Below are 19,867 nucleotides of genomic sequence, written 5' to 3'. Positions count from 1 at the left end.
TGGAGTCCGGCCGACTGCAGAGTAACCGGGAATCGCTGTGCAAAGTGCAGGAAACACGTTTATTACGAAGCGGAACAGAGGGGAGAGCATCAGAGGCGTTGTGGTCCTTATCCCGCTGGGACCTGCTCCCTGTAACAGGACACACGGCAGCGTCGCAGCGTCGCATTTGTGTGTGTGTTTATTTAATCGCCGCGGGCCGGAATGCGCGGTATGTGGCGCCGCCCCCAATGTGTCCATCAGTGTGTGCGGCAGCCGGTGACCTCTTGGTGGAGTCTGTGTGCGCGGTTTCCTGGTGCGAAGCCGCGCATGGTGACTCCTGTCCGGACGCCGGTCTCCGTACACGCGCATTTGTCAAGTCGGAGGCGGACGTTGTGCTTCGGCCCAGGGAAGCCGCTCGTGCGGGCCGGGCTCTCCGGCCGCGCGGATGGGTGTGGCATCCCGCCACTAATTTCCGCTGCTCTGTTCTAGAGGGTCATCGTTGTTTTTCTTAAGCAAGTCGGTGCTGGGAAATTGATTCCTTTGTTTTGTGCGCTCAGAGAAATCCTTCATGAAATATGGATAAATGTCACTCCTCTGGTCTCCTGCATTGATGAGGTTAAAAAGGATAGAATGAAGGTCGCTGGGGGGGGGAGGGGGCTTTCAAGCTAGAAGAGCTCTCCTGTTGATTTCCTTGCAGGACTGAGCTGAAAGCGCTCCTCTTTCTACCCCCGCGGGCCCTGTGTGAATCTACGCTGGGTTTGGCAGTCAGATTTTGGGGGGGGGGGGCCCTTTCCGGGTCGGCACTGTTTGGGCCCAAACCCATCTGCGGATTCGCGCTGGGCCTCGTTGATAACAACTTCTCTGGCACGCGTCAACATGAACATTCCTGGGACCATGCTTCAGAACAGTGATTACCCCCCCGGTGAAGATTCATTAAGTTACTGGGGAAAGGTTCTCCACCGTGACCTGGTCCTCTGACTGACCCAGCGGCGGCTCCAGGAACAGCTTGTTTACCGCTGAACTGTGTAAACTCAGCTGGTGGAGTCAAACGTCCGCCGTTGGCTGGAATGGCACCGTCTGCGTGATTAATCTGACGGAACGTGTGGAGTGAGGGGTGTGATTTGTTTGGGTTAAACACATAAAAATACAAGACTTCCCTCCAGTATCTCCACTTTTTTTTTGCTCTGCATTAGTATCTTGATGTGGCCTAAAACACCACAGACAGTGTGTGACTGCCCCCCCCTTCCCACACCCCAAGAACATTTTTCAAACTAATAGGATTCCCTTCACCTTGTCTTCTTTGTATCTCCACAGTATCGGGCCCCCTCCCCCTCCAATTCCACCCCCCCCCCCCCCCCCCCCTCGCGCTTGCCTGGTCACTATGTCTGTCCGTGGTTCTCACGGCCCAGGTGAACTGAACAGATGGGAACGTTCAGGACAGGAAGTGACATAATCACACGGCTCCTGAAATCTAGGTCAAAGGCTTTGTCCTATTGAACCCTATCAGCAGATGGCCCCCGAGACACACATCCTGGAAGTTTTCTTTCATAATTGGTATGCAGATACGTTTTTTTGGGGGGGGGGGAGTGGTGGTGAAGGTGCAGCTTTCGGCTTGACATACCGAAGGTAAAGTGTGTCGTGTGAATAAAAGAGTAATTTCCTGTTAACTTCCTGACAATAGGGTTGAGTTAAAGTATTCATTAGGACACGCTTTGCGTTTTGTTCTGGTGCCTGGCGCAAATGACCATCTGCTGGATGAAATGGTTAAGAATTTATGGTGTCAGAGTGTAATGAAGACTAATTTTGTTATATTATTTTGTGCATATTGCTGCCATTCCTAACTCATGCCAACTTTGTCTGCCTTTCTTACACAACTGTTCAACAATTCTGCACAATTTTGACCTCACCACTAATGCCGCTCATTGTGGCAGTGTTAGGACAGCAGGGTGTTTCCCCGTGAACGATGAAGTCTATCTGAGGGGCTGAGCTTTTATAATATGAGCTTAGCTTGCATTGCATCCCTTTTCCAATGTGTCGCTTTATCAATGGCCGTACGCTTTCTCGGCTGTTGCTTGTCTGTTGAAGCGGTTATTGGAATAGTACCTACGTTTACCATGTGCCCGAGATTAGAAATACCATCTGAAACCTGTAACCCAACTGGCCTTCAATGGTTGCCCAACTGTAGTCTTGGCCATCTCAAGTCACAACACCCAACCATTGCCTTGGAGAGTTTTTGCGTTGATGGACTATTCTATGCCATCTTCTAACAGCCCTGTTGGGGCATTGGAAATGCAACTTAGGGAATTTGGAAGCCAGCAACCATAGCCCTGAAACGTTCTTGCCGAATTGTTTATCTGCCAGGAAACCGGCCCAGTGGAGACCGTGGCCAGTGTGTTTACAGCCACCCAACTGGTTCTGGGAAACATTGATAAGATTGTTTGCTGTTCCTCAGGCTCAGAGATTCATCAAAGTTGGTGTTCAAAAATGTCCTCCTCTCATCGACCACAAAAGATTGGGTGCGGGGGTGGTGGGGGGGGGGGGCTTTCTCTGCTTTGCTGTCTTTTAACATAATAAAATTTTACAGAGCGACAAAGAGATGCACGCCTACACGTCAGCTCAGCTAGCAGACATCGCAGAGTTCAGCTGCCTCCTCCTTCATCTCTGTCGCTGTAAGATTCAAAACAGGGTTGAGCTTTAAGGTCGAATTTGAGAGTGAATCTATATATACTATGTAGTTGTGTGTATTTGACAGTCTGTCAGGTGAGAGTGCCACTGGACTAGCTAAATAACCCAAGGCAGAGTTTGTGGTGCACTTGATCGGATTACATCAGTGAAGATCAATAGCGATGTCCACTTCATGATTTCTTTTCCCCATTTATGGCCACGACACCTTCAGTTGGGGAAGACATTCTCCCAGGAACCACTGATCGTGTTTGTTGTGGTTTGCCAATTCCAGGGAAAGTTTGATTTGGCCGCCGACTTGGTTCACAGCCTGATTATGAGCTTTTTTTGACATTTCAAAGATGATTTAACCTCCGGTTCTTGCCAGTCGCATGGAAGAACAGGTGTCGAACTTCTCCCAAACCATTCACGTGTGAAACGGAGCGAGGAGGTCCAAGGTTGGGGTGGTTATTTTGTGATGGCTCGTTCTGGTTGATGCGCTGGTCCGCAATTTGATTCCCAGTTTCTCCTTCCCTTCAGCTCTGGGATTTTATACAAATGATTGGTTAAACACTGCCCCTCCCGCCACCTCCCAGTCTCCAAATCTCTGTCTGTTTTCAAAGGTCCTGCCAACCTTTGATCTCGCTGCCCTTTGAAATGATCTGAGGAAGATGATGGTTTGAGGGTGGCATGAGCGAGACGCTCATAGGTGGAGGTTGCCCAGAAGCGGGCGGGGGCAGGGGCGCGGGGGGGTAGGGAGTTGAATGAAGGAGGCCTCTGGTCATATTGGCAGTGTGAACCCCAGGAATGAGTATAATGTGACCGATTCTTGACATTGAGTATCACTTCCATGTTGATTTTTATCGAACATTTGCATCTATTTTTCTCCTTTTGGAAGGACAGTGTGTCTATACAGTGACTATGTGCATGCATGTGTGTGTGTGTGTGTATGTGTGTGTATGTGTGTGTGTTTGTGCATTCAGCACCAGCAGGACACTGAGGTCTTGCACAAACCGTCCTCTTTAGGTTAGGGGTCAGCATGGGATGAAACGGATCTCGCGCATGTTTGTCAGGTAGTGAGATGAAGATGGCCGAGAGCCCCCCCCCCAGTGTACCCAGGTGTGGCTCCTGACTCACCCAGAGTGTGCAAATGGACCTTGAGCTTGCAGGCATTAGCATTGCCCTTGGTGGCTAATCGTGCTGGGTTACTAATGCTTGGTATGTGGTTTTTTTTGTGTGTTTTATTTCTCTGTGAATCATATGAATAATAATAAAAAAAAAAAATCCCTGGCTCGAGCAGCAACTGTGAGCGAGTGAGGTCATGTGGTCGACCCCCACCCCCCCTTACTGGATTGAAATAAAACACACACAGTCCCACTCTCACAAAGCAAATACTCCCAGAGTCTCTTTTCCTTCGCTCTAATGAGTCCCAGTAGCTGCGGCTTTATTTTCCCTGCTAATTTGACACGCTTCACTTCAGCTGTGCTCCCCCCGTGCCCGTCCCCCCCCACCCCCTCCCCCCACAGCTCTTCAGGTCCAGATACCACAGACTCGCCTTAATGAACAAGCACCGGTGTCCAAAAAAACCTTCCTGGTTCTTTTTTTCCCGTGGTGTCAGCTCAAAGAGATTGGTCAGTGAGAAGCTTGCCGGTTCGCAGTGGTTTTTCTGTAAATGATGGTTTCCTTCTGTGGGTTGAGAGGCGTGAGATGTTCGTGATTTAAGAAGCGCGTCTGTTAACTGTAAGCGCAGTGCCTGCGATCGGCGTGACATCGCTTTGTTTTTGGTGCCAAATGTAACAGTTTGTCCTGCGACGAGAACTTTTTAAGACAGTTATTTTCCCCCACAGCTTCTTCGTTCCAGGCTTGAAAAGTGCTGTTCCAGGAATTTGAGGATTCTTGCTAATGTAATCTGTCCAGCTTGGCTCCCGGCTTTGACAGTCGACCGCCGTAACCACGACCGCTCGTCCTTGTTGCTGCGATGTAATCGTCTCCTCCCTCGACTCTGCTGGCGTTCGGGTACAAACGGACTGCGGCTAGCCGAGGGAGACGCTGATCTCTGTCCCGAGTGGGTTAAGTCCCGCTCTTCTCTGAAGGAGCTGGTGCCAAATAGACTTATCCTGGAAAGTAGTGCATTTCTTAGCACCATTGTCTCACACGACTGGAACCAGGGTTCGAGTGTCCGCCCCGGCTCTACCTATGTGTATTTAGTGTTGTTTTCCCAATGCCGTCGTGGGGTTTCCTCTCAGTTCTCCAGTTTCCCCCCACAGTCCAAAAACATGCTGTGGTTAATTGGAGTTATCAAATTCTCAGTCGGTGTGTGTGTGTGTGTGTGTGTGTGTGGGCCCCCTGCGATGGGCTGGCACCCAATCCTGGGTTATTCCCTTTCTTGCGATCCTGTGTAGGACAAGCATATGTAGAAAACAGTAAAGCTGTGTGGTGATGAAGGAGCTGGAAGCTGACCTTCTCATGGCTGAGATCCGTCAATGAAATACGGCAAATTCGTCAGCCATGTTAGCCCCAGCATCACCGCATGCCCTATAATTTAACCACCCAATCAGTTAGCTACTCCTCTTTATTAGTACCGCCCCCCATCATCATTATAATAAGCTGCCAGCATCCGGTCACCCTGCCTGCTTCTAGGTGATTCTACGGAAAATGGAAAATGCTTGATTGTTGTTTTTTTTTCTTGCTCACCTTCCCCAAAGAAATGCAGCAGCTTTTTTGGGGGGATGGGGTGGGGTGGGGGCCTTATAGCAATACCACCGCCAAGTTCGATTACCTGCCCACATTTTAAGGACACCCTCTCAGGTCGCACACCGCAGAGCAGATTAACGGGACTCCTTGGGCTCTTCCGCTTCCTCCTCCGCGTTATATTAAAAGCACCGTGATTAATTATGTTAATAATATTAGTGGCAAACAATTTTTTTTTTAATTACCGTCATTTTTAGGTGTATGCCACTGCCCTCCCCCCACACCCACATTTAAGGGCAACTAAGATATTATTAGAGAAGCGTGCATTACGCTGCGTCAGCACTTTCTGTGGTGCAGTCTCATTACATTTGCAGTGGAAGGTTTCAGAGCAACAACGAAAAGGGGGGGGGGGGGATTAATTGGAGGTAGTTAGGACAGGAACTGTGTAAGGTGCTATAAATCACAGGCCAGGGTGACAGCTTTATATACACAGAGCAGCATAAGTGGTTAACTTTAATGAGAGCAGATAGAAATGTTGAGTTACTCCCCCTCAGCCCTGCCCCTCGCTTACTCCACAGCTCTGGAGCCTTGTGTGAGTGTTATGTCTATAATTCCTCCCCCTTCCCCACCAGAAAGGTTGTGTACACTGGACCCTATATGGTGTGGTTGATAGATTGAATTTAATTTTGCCTGGTGTCTGCTGTAATTTGTGTGTTTCGCATTTTTAAATGCCAGCTGGCCAGGGCTCAGTGTTCAGATTGAGTAGGAGGAAGCTCCGCCCCTCCTCCACAGCCCCGCCCCTTCATCTGACAGCCCCACCCCCTCTACTACAGCCCCACCCCTCCATCTGACAGCCCCACCCCCTCTACTACAGCCCCACCCCCTCCACCACAGCCCCACCCCCTCTACTACAGCCCCACCCCCTCCTCCACAGCCCCACCCCTCCATCTGACAGCCCCACCCCCTCCACCACAGCCCTGCCCCTCCATCTGACAGCCCCACCCCCTCCACCACAGCCCTGCCCCTCCATCTGACAGCCCCACCCCCTCCACCACAGCCCCACCCCCTCTACCACAGCCCCACCCCCTCTACCACAGCCCCACCCCTCCACCTGACAGCCCCACCCCTCCACCACAGCCCCACCCCCTCTACCACAGCCCCACCCCCTCTACCACAGCCCCACCCCTCCATCTGACAGCCCCACCCCCTCTACCACAGCCCCACCCCTCCATCTGACAGCCCCACCCCCTCTACCACAGCCCCACCCCTCCACCTGACAGCCCCACCCCTCCACCGCACTTACCTTCCTCCCTCCACTGAACATTTGCTCGAGGACGCCCCCCCCAAGTTCACCAGGGCTATATCGATTTTCTCACGATGTGTAGTCGCTGTCCTGAGGTGGCTTTGCGAGTCTCGTTATTTATTGGCGTGTTGTAAGTATCATTCTTGTGAATTATTTATTTGCATCGGTGTAACATTTGTGGGGGTAGTGATTTACTGTAGGTTTGGTACATCGCCTTAGGGTACTATAGTAGGGCCTCTCTGGGGACTCGAACCAGGAACCTTCCTTTTGCGCTTGTTGTATTAATTTTTTTGAAGGCTCTTGCGTAATCTGCAGAATCGGCACGTAGATGATCTTGATACGCCATGCTGAGGAATTGCATGGGCTGGGGTGGGGGCTTGCATTGGGTCAGCATGGGTCAGGACCAGTTGTCTGCTGAGCGGCTGTACGCCTGCAGCCCGGAATGATGTATGCCGGTAATTCTCCCCGAAACCGGCTTTCGGGACTGAGGAGTCTGTGGGAACGGAGACGCTGTGACATTCCCCGTGGCACCGGGTTTTGCAGACCACCCCGAAACCAAGCAGCTTAGAGCTGAGAGAATGAATGGGGGGGGGTAAAAAAAAAAAAGCCTTGCATTCCTCCCCTGGCTTTGAGTTGAGCTTTTGATTTAAATTGGATCAGTCACGTATGGTCCGTGCAGATTGTATTTCTGCTCGACTTTGGGGGGGGGGGACACCGGGATAGGACAGGGATTCCATTTGCAGTGTGTGTTTGTGTTTTGGTGCTCCTGAGGACCAGCGGGGGGTGGGTGATTTGTTTCAGGGGACACCGTGTGCTCGGCCTGAGGACACCGGGCCCAGAAGCTTTGGACGGCAGGCCCGTTTCCATAAAAAACACTGGATCTTCTGACCCACTCGGTTGAAATGGAGGTCGACCTTCCCTCCCCAGCTCTGTCGCTTCCTGAAAGGCATTTACATTAGCCCTCTGTTCTGGCCGACAAAAACAAAAACACAAAAGATTAAATATGATCTCGCTCTGATGTGCCTGGCTGATAGGCATTAATGGTCTGCGTCAAACATTCAAGTTGTGGCGGGGGGGGGGGACCTCCATTTTTCTGATTCCGTTTTTTAGTCCGTGTAACCTGAACTCCCCACCACTCCGAGGGAAAGACCCCCCTCCCATCTGGAGAACGCAAAGCCGTTTGTCTAACCTCGGATAGATCTGTGGTCTTGTTATTATGGGATAGCAGGTCTCTGTTGTTTAACATAGGGGTACCTTACCCCAGGTCCAGTATTCCAACAGACTTTGGACTGCTAGGGGTTGTCTTATCTATTGTATATTATGGGATTGTCCCTTACTGAAAAAGAACAATGCCCTGTATTGATTCACGAAAATAATGAAATTTGTCCCATATTTTGGTAACCGTTGTTTCCCTCCCACTCAGCAAATTTTATCGTCAGCCCCACCCCCCCAAACAAATTCCATCTTGAAGATCCACCCCCCCCCCATCCCAGCCATGAAAATTCTGTATTATGTAAACTGGTCTGTGGATATCAAAATGCTACTTTATGATGTGATAACCTTAATTTAACGATTCAAAGGTTAATATTAAGGAAGATGTTTACACAATCTGTGATTCTTGTGGGGGGGGGGGGGTCACAAGGAGGGGCTGTGTTTCCAAACCCAGTTTTTGGGGACCCCCAGACAATCTGTGTTTTTTTCTCCCTCCCAGCTCCCAGCACACCTCTACCAGGTATTCAGTATTCTTGATCATTTGGTCTGTTCTTGATCGTTTGGTCTGTTCTTGATCATTTGGTCTGTTCTTGATCGTTTGGTCTGTTCTTGATCGTTTGGTCTGTTCTTGATCGTTTGATCTGTTCTTGATCATTTGGTCTGTTCTTGATCGTTTGGTCTGTTCTTGATCGTTTGGTCTGTTCTTGATCGTTTGATCTGTTCTTGATCATTTGGTCTGTTCTTGATCGTTTGGTCTGTTCTTGATCGTTTGGTCTGTTCTTGATCGTTTGATCTGTTCTTGATCATTTGATTCAGGTGTGCTGGGAGGGAGCAGGAATGCGGACTGTCTGGAGGACCCCGAGGACCGGGTTTGGAAACACAGCATTAGGGAAAGGATGATTTAGTGGCCAGGTAGTGCAGGAAGTGTGGCGTCAGGGGAGGGGCTAACTAGTGTCTTTGTGAGAGATGCACACCTATGCGGGGCCTCAGAGGTGGCCGCCTTGGGTTTACCTCCGGCTGTGCGTTTGGTCGGTGGCGGCCCGGCGGGATGCGCGACTCCTCCGAAGTCTTGTTGCAGCGTTTCCCGTGGCTTTATTTAATGACTAATAGGGAGTGTAGCCATCATCAACATGGCTCCTATGATTCAGAAGTGCCGTAGCAAGTCGAGGAGAGCTCCTGAGCTGTGGAGTTTTGATCCTGTGCCATAGTGATAAATAGCCCCCCCCCCCCGCTTTGTTAGGAATCAGCATTTTTATTCCACGGTTAATCCGGCGTACGCAGTTGCAATGCTGTCGTTTTTGACCCTGCTCCCCGGTTCCGCACCGAAGGAGGCAGGAGCAGAGTCTGAAGCTTTTGCTCCACCCAAATTGGGGAGGGTGGTGGTGTTAGTACACCATGTGGAATGCTGAGGAAGGCGTTCTCTGGGTTTCACCTATCAGCTGAACGCTAGGTGTGAGGGTGGGCTGTTAGCAGGCCATGTTGGCGTTAAAGGGATTTCCATATTGCAGAGGACAGTGTGGTGCCTCTCTCATCGCTTCAGTATTTCAGTAAGGCTGCTAGGGCCTGGGCCACCCTCCCACATTGCTTCTCTGTAAATCCCATTTTACTCTGTGAGTCAGACCTCCCAAACTGCTATGCTCGGCGTCTGATCTCCCATACTGTCTCTCCTGGAGTCTGATCTCCCACACTGTTACTCTCAGAATCTGATTTCCCACACTGTTGCTCTCGGAGGCTGATCTCCCGCACTGTTGCTCTCGGAGGCTGATCTCCCACACTGTTGCTCTCGGAGGCTGATCTCCCACACTGTTGCTCTCGGAGGCTGATCTCCCACACTGTTACTCTTGGAGTCTGATCTCCCACACTGTTGCTCTTGGAGGCTGATCTCCCACACTGTTGCTCTCGGAGGCTGATCTCCCACACTGTTACTCTCAGAGTCTAGTCTCCCATTCTGTTACTGTGACCTTTCCTTCCTTATTAGTGTCTTGAAATATTTATTTTTGCCATGTTACCCTGTTGATATACCCCTGCATTTTTTTTCTTCATTTTTTGCTGTTCCTTCAGTCTGAGTGTCATATTTGTCATAATTGTTGCTTCTCAAAAAAAAAAAAAAAAAAACTGACCCCCCTCCCCCCCCATTAAAAGCTGTGTGCCACATATGAATGCACAGTATCTGATAACAAAGCAACATGCTAACCCTTTCCCACATTCCTCTGGCAGCAGCCAGGTGCCCCTCCAGCCCCCACCTCACACCCACACCTCTGCCTTTATTCTGCTGCCTCGTGTCGGCGTTGTCCTTGAGCAGTGCAGGAGGACAGGACATTGTGCAGAAAAAAACAACCCCCCCCCACACTGGTGTCTCCCCTCTAGTGTAGTTGGTGTTTATGACTAGGTGGGGGCAGGGCATATCTGCCCCGACTAAATAATTATCTATATTTCGCTTCCTGCACTGTCCAGCCCCAGCAAATCCATACGTGCTGCAGCCGCTGGAATCCTGACAGTCCTGTCGCCTCCCACTTTGTACTGAAGGAAGCTTAATATATGGAACAGAGAGGTGGGAAAGTGGTTTGGCCAAGCGCCCAGCTCTCCCACTCAAGAAGGGCTCCCCCTGGTGGTGCTTCCTATAATGATCCACCCATGACAATTAATTGGGTAATGGGAGTGGTGTGGTGGATAATAGGTGAAGTGTGAGTGGTATCTGGGCCCCATCTGGGTCCACAGTACTGCATTAAGATCTCCCATTTCAGAAGGGCTCCCCCTTCTGGTGCTTCTTATAATGAACCTCGGAAATTTATCGGGTACGTAACGTCTTCGTAGCGGCACGGTGGATAACAGCCGATGTGTGAGCGCGTCCGGGACCGTGATATTTCCACAGCGCGCCTCCCTGCCAACCCCCCCCCACGTACCTCCAAAGTGTTTGCTTTGCCAACTCCAGACGCCACTTTTGGGTGGCAACACCCCAGTGGTTGTGACGGGGGTGACCAGCCTGCCCCCCTGTAATCACAAGCGCAGGCTGACATTCAGACCTGGAACGCTCTCGGTTTGGGTTTTCAGTTCCGAATAAACATTTTTCTTTTATGTTTTAAACTCCTGAGCTGCAAATGTGCTTCCCTCGCCATCAGCATTTCCTGTATTAATGTAATTTATGTTGTCGTGTGGTAGAACAGGAAGAGATTAAGAGCATAAGAAATGTGACAAATGGGAGGCAGGGGATTTGTCCGTCTCACTGACATGTTTAGCAATCTGACTGGAGTCCGTGTAGTACACAAACACGCTACATTAGGTTACCGGCGTTACGTCCGTGTAGTCTGCGTGTGTTGTGTGTCATCCTGTTGGTGACTCGGGATTGATCGGATCAGAAGGGCACACCTGGGCGTGATTTTACTGTGTTTTGGGGGGAGGGGGGTGCGGTCTGTGTTTGCCTTTGGAGCCAAAAAAAACTTTGACAGGAGGACTGTAGGAGTGCTGAGGTGTGTGTGTGTGTGTCTGTGTGTGTGTGTGTGTGTTAGAGCCTATCGGCTTGTCAGTTGGTGAATTGTGTAATTTGTGTGCCTAAGTCTGTGTGGGTTTTTTTTAGCGTGTGACCCTATCAGATTGCCATATGGTGAGCTGTGTAATTTGTTTGCCTGTTTTGTGCGTGTGTGTGTGTGTTTTAATGTTCGTCGTGTTCCTTTCCCTACCTGCCCCCCTCTGCAGTACCACAGCTCTGTTGTTTTTGGCCCCTGCACAATGTAAACCGAAACGCGGAGCCGGAGTCGTGGACCGAGGCGCTGGGCCACCTGCCCGGGGGCCAGCGCTGTGTGGACACTCTGGGAAGGGAACCACCTTTTTCATTTGGACCGGGAAGCCCTTAGTCATACCGGCCTTCCTGTGAGGGGCCTACGGGAAGCCGACTCCGGCCCTCTCCGCCATGGGGGGATTCAGAGACGTGGTGGGCGAGCAGAACCCGGGCCCCGTCCGGCCCCCGTGAACCCGCCGCTCATGGTAGCAGAAGCTCACTTCGTTGCCCCCGTGATTCGCTCAGGCTTGGCCAATAAATGGAGTGAGTGAGGCTGGTTTCCATGGCGATATGAAGTGCAGCATTTGTTCTTTAAACTTCATGTGGTTGAACTTTTGTTCTTAAACAGGTTGAGCCTGTTTGATCGCGAGAAGAGAGAGCTGTTTATGATGCTTCTCGGTTGGGATACGCCGCTCTGACACCCTCCCGTTATCCAGGCTAAGTTTCTGTCTCCTTGTTCTCCAGAACCATTCTGGTTGAGGCCCTTTATTCAGAGCAGCAAATTCTGATCCCACCTGCAGGGTCGTGATCCTGTGACCCCTGGATTTCCTCCAGGTCCTTCTGCTTTGAAGGCCGGAGCCAGCCTAGGGGGGGGGGGGGGGGGTGAATCAGCGACAGGGTGGCACTAAAGGAAGGCGCTAAGTGCCACGCTAAATCAGCACGTAGGGTGGGTGGTAAACTCCATGACCTGATCGGGCCCGGGGGGGGGGGGGGAGTTAGCTGGCAGCCTTCCTCCCGTGTTGCACTCAGGGACACTCCGGTGGTGAGATATTCTTAGTACAGTGGCCCGTGTCCCATCGTTACCTTAACCTTCCTGTCCCCCCCCCCCCCCCCTCCTCCCCCCGGCTTCTTGTTTTGCCCCCACACTGAGAGATTTATTTCACAAGAAACAATAAAAAAGTGCGGAAGTGAGGATGACTCCATTGTTTGGTGCTGCGGCAGGTTTAGCAGGGGCGGTGTTGGGGGGGCGGGGGGGGGGGGTATGGGGGTTTAAAGAAAAAAAGCAAGAAATCATTTTGAAGCCCCTGGGAGTGGGTTGACTGTATGGGGACACAGGCATGACCTTGCGCTGGATTTCTGTGAGGACTTGCCAAGGGTTTAACTACCCAGAATTCCTTTCTGTTAAGCGCTGTTAAGTGTGCGATGGTCCCTGTGAGATTCACCTCGGGAATTCAACAGGTAGAAAGAGAAAGGGCTTCAGTATCCATCCATCCATCCATTCATCCACCCATTTTCTAACCAATTACCCAGGTTGGGTCTGTGTGCTGCCTTTTATGTATAATTTATTATCTCCAAGGACGCCCTTAATCGGGGGCGACCGGCGTGACTTACCGTTTTCCGCTTTTTACGCTTGGAGCAGCTGGAAGCCCTCGAGCTGGAGTACCTCGTTCATGGTGGCCCTTTCGGTGTCCCTCTTGCCTGGTCCCCCCCCCCATCCCGGACCTCTGGGGTCCTAAGGACGCAGCAGGTCGTCCAGATATGAGGAAAGGGTAATGCTGTGGTGCAGACGGTTCCAGAGCATAATTAAGATGTCTCAAAGCCGGGATGAAGATGGTGGTAGCGGGGCAGCGGAGGTCCAGTATTAGAGTAAGAGGAACACCCACCCTTCCCCCTCCCTAGGACCCCGCTGTCGGCATGGCGACAGCATCATGCGGTTGTCAGGCAGTACTTGTGACTGTACCTTTATCAGCAATTATGGTAAAAATAAAGCACACCAAAGTCGCTGCACAATTGCTTCTGGATAAAGAATTTACAAATTTCTATTATGAGTGGAGTTTTGCTGTTTTTGTTTTGTATATTTTTAATTAGGGTCACGCTAATGTTTTACGCCTAAACTGGTGAAGTAAACTGGTTGTATCATTTGCTGTTTTTGCACACGCCGTAGCAAATTCGTGGCTAGCGCTCTCGTACGCCAGTAGCCGGGAGGCCCCGGCCCATGTGACTGGGAGGCGGAGCTCTCTTTGATGGGCCGATAAATCATGTGAGCGTAAGCGAGGGGTCCGCTGTCAGGCTGCGGCCGGCCTTTCGTCTGCTTTATGAGCGCAGGATCCAGACTGACCTTTTTAAAGCGGGATGAGTTACCCAGGTGTAAAACCATTAAACAGACATATTAATCCAGCTTCTGTGCAGGGTGACTGTTGTTTTTATTTTAACCCCCCCCCCTCCCCCCCCCTCCCCCAATCTGCCATCTCTCTGTACAGCGACTTGGACGAAATGGGGACAGTATGTCTTTCTCCAAAAACGTAATCCGATAACGGATTGGGGGGCAGGCGTGGGGGGGGTGGGGGGAGGACCCGTGGCTCTGGCATCGCTGTTTTAATCAACCCCCCCGCGTGACGGCAGCAGGAAAAGGTCACCTGCGACCCCCCCGGTTCCTGGCTAATAACCATGGTGTCACACAGCCCGCGTCCAGGAGCAGAGTGACAGCTTGTAAAGAAAGCAATCAGTCTGTGCTAATTAGCGTCCGAGGGCGCGCCGGCCTCTTCGTGTCGGCTTTAAAATCAGCCCCCCTCCCTCCAAAAGCTTCACTCAGCCTGGTCTGTTTCTGTCCCTGCATTCCCACCTGCGACCTCACCAGCCCTCCGTCTTTCCTCTTGAGCTTCTGAGGCTGTGCATGTGTGTGAGACTTTGCTGGGATCTGTGGGGGTTTGGTGTGAATGTCTTTACTTTGCTGATGAATGGTCCCTTGGAATTATGCAACTGCATTATTAATCGGAATCCATGCACTGCGTGTGTGTGGATTTTGTTTATATTACATTGTGGGGACCAAATGTGCCCCACAATATAATAAAATCCTGTCATTTTGACGTTGTGGGGACCATTTTTCAGATCTGTGAATGCATTCCAAAAACTAAAAATGCCAAAAGTCTCATAGTTTGTTAGGTTACTTACGGTTAAGGTTAGTGCTGGGTAGGGGTTAAGGTTGTCATGTTGGGATTAGAGTTTTCCCCATAGAAATGAATGGAGAGTCCCCACAAAGATATAATTACAAATCTGTGCGTGTGTCTGTGCGTGTGTCTGTGTGTGTGTGTGTGTGTGTGTGTTTTTCTCTGCTCCTTAGTGTTCTATTGTACAGTTTCCATAAAGCTCACAGAGATACTCATCTCTGTGTTTGTCTGAGGTGAGCTTAGGATTCCCAGCTGGATAAGTCCTCCGTTCCCTCCCTGGGCCCGTGTCTGTAACGGTCATGGAGTTACAGGCCTGTGATGTTTTTAAGGACGAAGCGCCATTTGGCTCAGCTCCAGGACAGGCACCAGGACCCAGAGGAAGCTGATCCTTGGGCGTCGGTTCGAGGGATGTTCCTCACGCTGGCGTGTGGCCTTGTGAGATGTTTTCTTGGGATTGGTGCCATCTTCTCCTCGGTGGTCTGCATCTGAGGTTCTGGGTGGGATAGGGCCAGGGGCCCTGCTAAGGATTTTGGGCCCCATGAAAAGAATCTTGACAGGGCCCCCAACACAGCTGAGACTTTTTCCTCTGGGCCCCCTCTCAGTCATGGGCCCCGAGAATCGTCATCGTTTACCCCCCCTTTACAGCGCCCCTGTATAGGGCTACACCGACTGCCCCTAAACCCACCAGAACCGGTCCTGACCAGTTTTGGTGGTCAGCCATGCTGTGTGGAGGGCGTGGCCTGTGGCTGTTGGGGTCTTATACGGACGCTTAGTCCAAGAAATGGGCTGCTTGCACTGCTTTGAGAGGAATCGGCAGCAGTTTGTCTGGGCTGCGAATTCAGTGGCACCATTCCACTGGCCTGAGGCCCAGATTTTGCAGAGTTTAATCTCAGCACTGGGAGCTGCTGTTGTACCTTTTGGTCAAGAACCAGCTCCAAATTACAGCCAGGTGTAGTTTTTTTAAATGGTGATACCACATTAATAAGCAGTTTATGTCTCCTTAAATAACACCGTTTGTTGTTTACACTGTAGCTGTGTAGGTAAGCTTACAGGTTACAGGTTAACAGTGTCAAAATTTGCAGTTTAAAATGGTGGACTTGACCTTTGACCTCAGGCTGACTGAGACACCACCCTATTCTCGTGACCCACTGGCATGTCTCTTCCTCATTGGTGGAGCCGGCAGTAAATCACCATCCTCTTTTTGGGTGAGGCGTCACCCGTACCGCTGGGAGGCAGGCCCTGATTAAATCGCCACCTGACGGCGGGTCGGACCTCTGGAGGAGGGGGCACACGGGGAGACAGGTGACCGCGTGGTTATGGGAGACGGCAGCGATCGTCTGAGTGGACAGATGATGCCTTTGTACCAGCGGGTTTGGCCTCATGAAACCATTCTAACCAAATGTGAAAAGCCCACTTCACTTCATTACCTTAACACCTCTATTTCTGCTCTGATTCATGCTGCTTTTTAAGTCAGCTTGACCTTTCGAAACGGGATTTATCGCTATTTTTGTCCTCTTGGACGCTAATTAAAGTTTAAATTGAATTCTCCGTTGAGCGCTTGACCCCTGGCTTTTTGCGATGAAGAGATGGCCAGCTGGGAGCTCTGGGGATCATCCCAGTGCTGACCAGTAAAGCCCCTGCTTGTTCCCCTGCTGTGGCGTGCCCACCATCCATGCAGCTGAGGGCGGTGTGGGCACGGTGGGCAACGTGACAGACAAAAGGGAAGTCAAATGGAAGAACTTCCCCTTTAACAGCCCAGACCCCCAGTTCCTCGTGGCTGCCTTCTCAGTGAAGCTTCGTCCTCCCCTCTTCTCCGTTTTCGCTCTGGTTTTCAGCTGAGATGGTAATGATCCTCACCGCCCGCAGCGGTGTCAACATTAGCTTCCCGCTCGGAAGCAGAGCGACGTCTCCGCTCTCCGAGAAGGTCTTACCACCCTCTAATGGTCGTAGTTTGTCATTGCAGCTCAGTCCTTTGGGGAAAGTTGCGCCTCCGTGCCCCACGTTCAGAACTCCTGTTCCTGCTTGTTCCTGTGTGGCTGTACCTCTTGTCTAATGTTTTAAGTGGCAACATCCGTCATGAAAAATGACATTTCAGACTACTGAAAATTGTCCAGCGTACCCGCAGAACTTGTCTAACTGTAGGAGTGTAGTAAGAAAACATGGTTCCCCTTATCCTGGGGGATGTAGCCAAACTCCTCCACACATGGAAGGGGGTGGCATTCGGTCAGTGTCAGTCATGTGACCTGAGGGCTGATCATCACTTTTTAATATGACCTTTGACCCTCATTCTGTCCCGAGGGTCGCCTTCTGCATCGTTGGCCAACTGTTACCCTATCCCTGTGTTTGCTGCCTTGTGCTCTGTGTGTGTTTGCTTGTGTCACATTGCTGATGGGGGGATCCTAACCAAATGCGCTCTCGCCTCCCCGCCTTGCAGGTTCGTTGCGGCGGTATGTCCCGGGGAGGACGCTGGGCACAGTGTTAGGTTCCCGAAGATAAACTCCAGTTCCACATCAGGAGGAGCAGGCCCCGGCTCCAGCATGGCTCTGACGGACAAACACAAAGTAAAGCGGCAGCGGCTAGACAGGATCTGTGAAGGTAAGAGGGGCCACCATTAGCACAGATGCCGTTAGCATAACTGCTGTGAATGCTGGTGCCGTTAGTGTAGCTGCTCTTAGTGCCGGTTCCATTAGCATAACTTCTGTTAGCACTGGTGTGATTAGTGTAGCTGCTGTTAGCGCCTGTGCCATTAGCAAAGCTGCTGTTAGTGCCGGTGCCATTAGCATAACTTCTGTTAGCGCCGGTGCCGTTAGCGTAGCTGCTGTTAGCGCCTGTGCCATTAGCATAACTTCTGTTAGCACCGGTGCCGTTAGCGTAGCTGCTGTTAGCGCCTGTGCCATTAGCATAGCTGCTGTTAGCACCGGTGTCGTTAGAATAGCTGCTGTTAGTTGCAGTGCCCTTAGTGTAGCTGCTGTGAGCACCTGCGTCGTTAACATAGCTGCTGTCAGCACCAGTGCTGATAGCGCAGCTGTTGTTAGCCGTTACTACGTCTGTTTACTTAACTGAGCATTGACGCATTTTTTGATCTTTTTAAGAATAAGTAAGGGTGAGCATATCGGTTAGATATGAATAACTGTGACCGCGGGGAGTACGCATCACCGCGGTGGAGAGTAGGGGAATATCCCCGGGTGATGTCCGTAGACCCTTCGTGATCATCTGGAATTCCTGGCCTCTGTATGTCTAGGTCAGGGGTCTCCAACTCCAGTCCTGGAGAGCTACTATCCAGTGGGTTTTCTGTCCTACTTGGCTTCTGATGAGCCACACCTGGCTCTGGTATTTACCTGAGAACAGGTGTGGCTCATCAGAAGCCAGGTAGGATAGAAAACCGACTGGATAGTAGCTCTCCAGGACCGGAGTTGGAGACCCCTGGTCTAGGTCATCACGAAGGTAAAGGTCCAGAAGGAATGAGGCCACCACGGGCAGGCGTGAATGTGATCATAAAGCGCTTGTGCGAAGTGGTGCCCTCGCCACAGACTGAAGCGGTTCTTGATGGTCGGGCACCTCGAGGGCCTGAGGGCTTGTTGGGGGGGGGATTGAGATTCATTTCATTCTGGCCTCTGGGCCTGAGATGCAGAGACACGTGAACTGAGCTGCTGGGCTTTTTGAGCACCCACCCCCACCCCCACCCCCAAGGACTGCTTAAATGCACCAAAAAAGGTGGGATTTCCACTTGGATCATGTCTGCGTGCCGCAAGGTTTTCTGCTGCCTGGGCTACGTCTGAAAACTGTCCATTTTGCTGTGGTGTGTGTGAGCCTTGGCTTTACCTTAGAACGTCTGGTTTAGGTCTTAGGTGCCTGCGCTGGTTTGAAATCTACTCTTGGCTTTTAGGGAGCTCTTGTTTGGTGACGGGATGATCAGAGAGGCCCATACGGTCACACCAGCGGGGGCAGAAGTGGGTGTGGTTCCCTGGATCCACAGCATGGCGCGGGGTCTCCAGGGCTGAGGGATCCCATCTGCTGGTTGGCTTGGGCGGGAGGGGCGCCAGCTCCTGTCTGGTTGGCGTTAAGAAGAAATCATGGCCCCTCATTTCCGCCGGTTTATCCATCGACTAAATCTCCTTCTCCTCCTGCTTCTCCTTAATTGAGCCTGACCGTGAACTGTATTCGCACGGTCAAGGGCAGGGGTGTGTCACGGGTGTGACCCGTCCGCGACGCCCCCCCGTTCACACTCCCCGGTGTCGCCTCCTTCGACCCCAAGCCCCCCCCCACCACCCCCCCTACACATTCTGATCCCGCGCGCTGTCCTCTCTCTGGCCCCTAGCTCGCACGGTTGCCGTGGCAGCAGTGGTGGCCGCTAGCGACCAGGCTCCCTGCCCCACCCATGTTTTGTGGAGTTAAAGGCAAAACAAGGACAGCATGCACCGCTGTGAATGCGAATGAGGCCAAGCCCCCGTGTCGACTCCGGGGGGGAGGGGGGTCTGCAGATGTTTACATCCCCAAAATAACACGGTGAACACGTTCGCTGGGCTGTGCTCTTCTTGGGTTATTAATCTGTTTTTTTTTTTGCCTCACATCCCAATGTCATGTTGAGCATAACTCTCACCAAAGGCCGCCCCCCCCCCCCAGGCGGTGTGGAGCAATCGGCAGTCACTTCCCGGATGATGGCGGATTGCCACGGTATGTTCTTGAAGTCGTTCTTGAATGGTTGTAGGGCTCAGCGACGTTAATGCTGTAGTCTCCAATGAGCAGACTCTGGTTCGAACTACAATTAAATCTGGACTGCACGATCGATTCCGCCCCTCAGTTGACAAATTCTGCTGTTGGGAATACGCCCCCCTCCCTTTGTGTTGCTGATGGAATTTGGCCCATGGGTAAAAATAGTTGTGGACCCCTGGGTTAATGTATCAAAATGAAGGGGGGGGGCTACCTTAGGTTTGTGAAGATGTGCTGGGGTTGTGCCTGTGATCAGAAATGGACAAGGACGGGCTGACACTTGGTCATTTGTGTGGTCTAGGGTAGTGTTTCCCCATCCGGTCCTTGTGCCCAAAGTGGATTTGGCACGTGGGACACACGTATCTGCCTTATGACTGTTTCCATAAGAATTGTGTAAATGTAGACATGATGATCAGGTGCTACCTTCACCCAGATAACGCGAATTGTAGGACGTTTGTGTGTTTGTATTGACTATTCTCTGAGATGAACACGAACAAGTCAGACTGTTCCAGGGGCGTTAAAGAAGGACCCTTCTGACGCCATCTTGGATCTTCCCCACATGACAGTTCACCCCCCCGGGCATCATTGAAGTAATGAGCTCCACTGTTTTTTTTGTGGAGCAGAGGCTTGGGCCTTTCAGAACCTAGC

The 19,867-nt window shown here is 51.5% G+C and overlaps 1 protein-coding gene across 2 annotated transcripts in view; it reads left to right on the top strand.

The window, feature by feature from the left end:
- LOC140581310 (C-terminal-binding protein 2) overlaps positions 1-19,867 on the top strand; it is a 66,568-nt gene that overhangs the window by 11,920 nt on the left and 34,781 nt on the right. For both annotated transcript variants that reach the window (XM_072703532.1, XM_072703534.1), the window contains exon 2: positions 16,944-17,104. In XM_072703532.1, the coding sequence (XP_072559633.1) occupies positions 17,047-17,104 (58 nt within the window). In that variant the 5' untranslated portion in view covers positions 16,944-17,046. The remainder of the gene's footprint in view (positions 1-16,943; positions 17,105-19,867) is intronic.

Source organism: Paramormyrops kingsleyae, chromosome 20 (genome assembly GCF_048594095.1).
Source record: "Paramormyrops kingsleyae isolate MSU_618 chromosome 20, PKINGS_0.4, whole genome shotgun sequence".
Classification (NCBI taxonomy): Eukaryota; Metazoa; Chordata; class Actinopteri; order Osteoglossiformes; family Mormyridae; genus Paramormyrops; species Paramormyrops kingsleyae.
The sequence above is the reverse complement of the archived record's forward strand: the minus strand, read 5'-3'. Positions and strand labels throughout refer to the sequence as shown.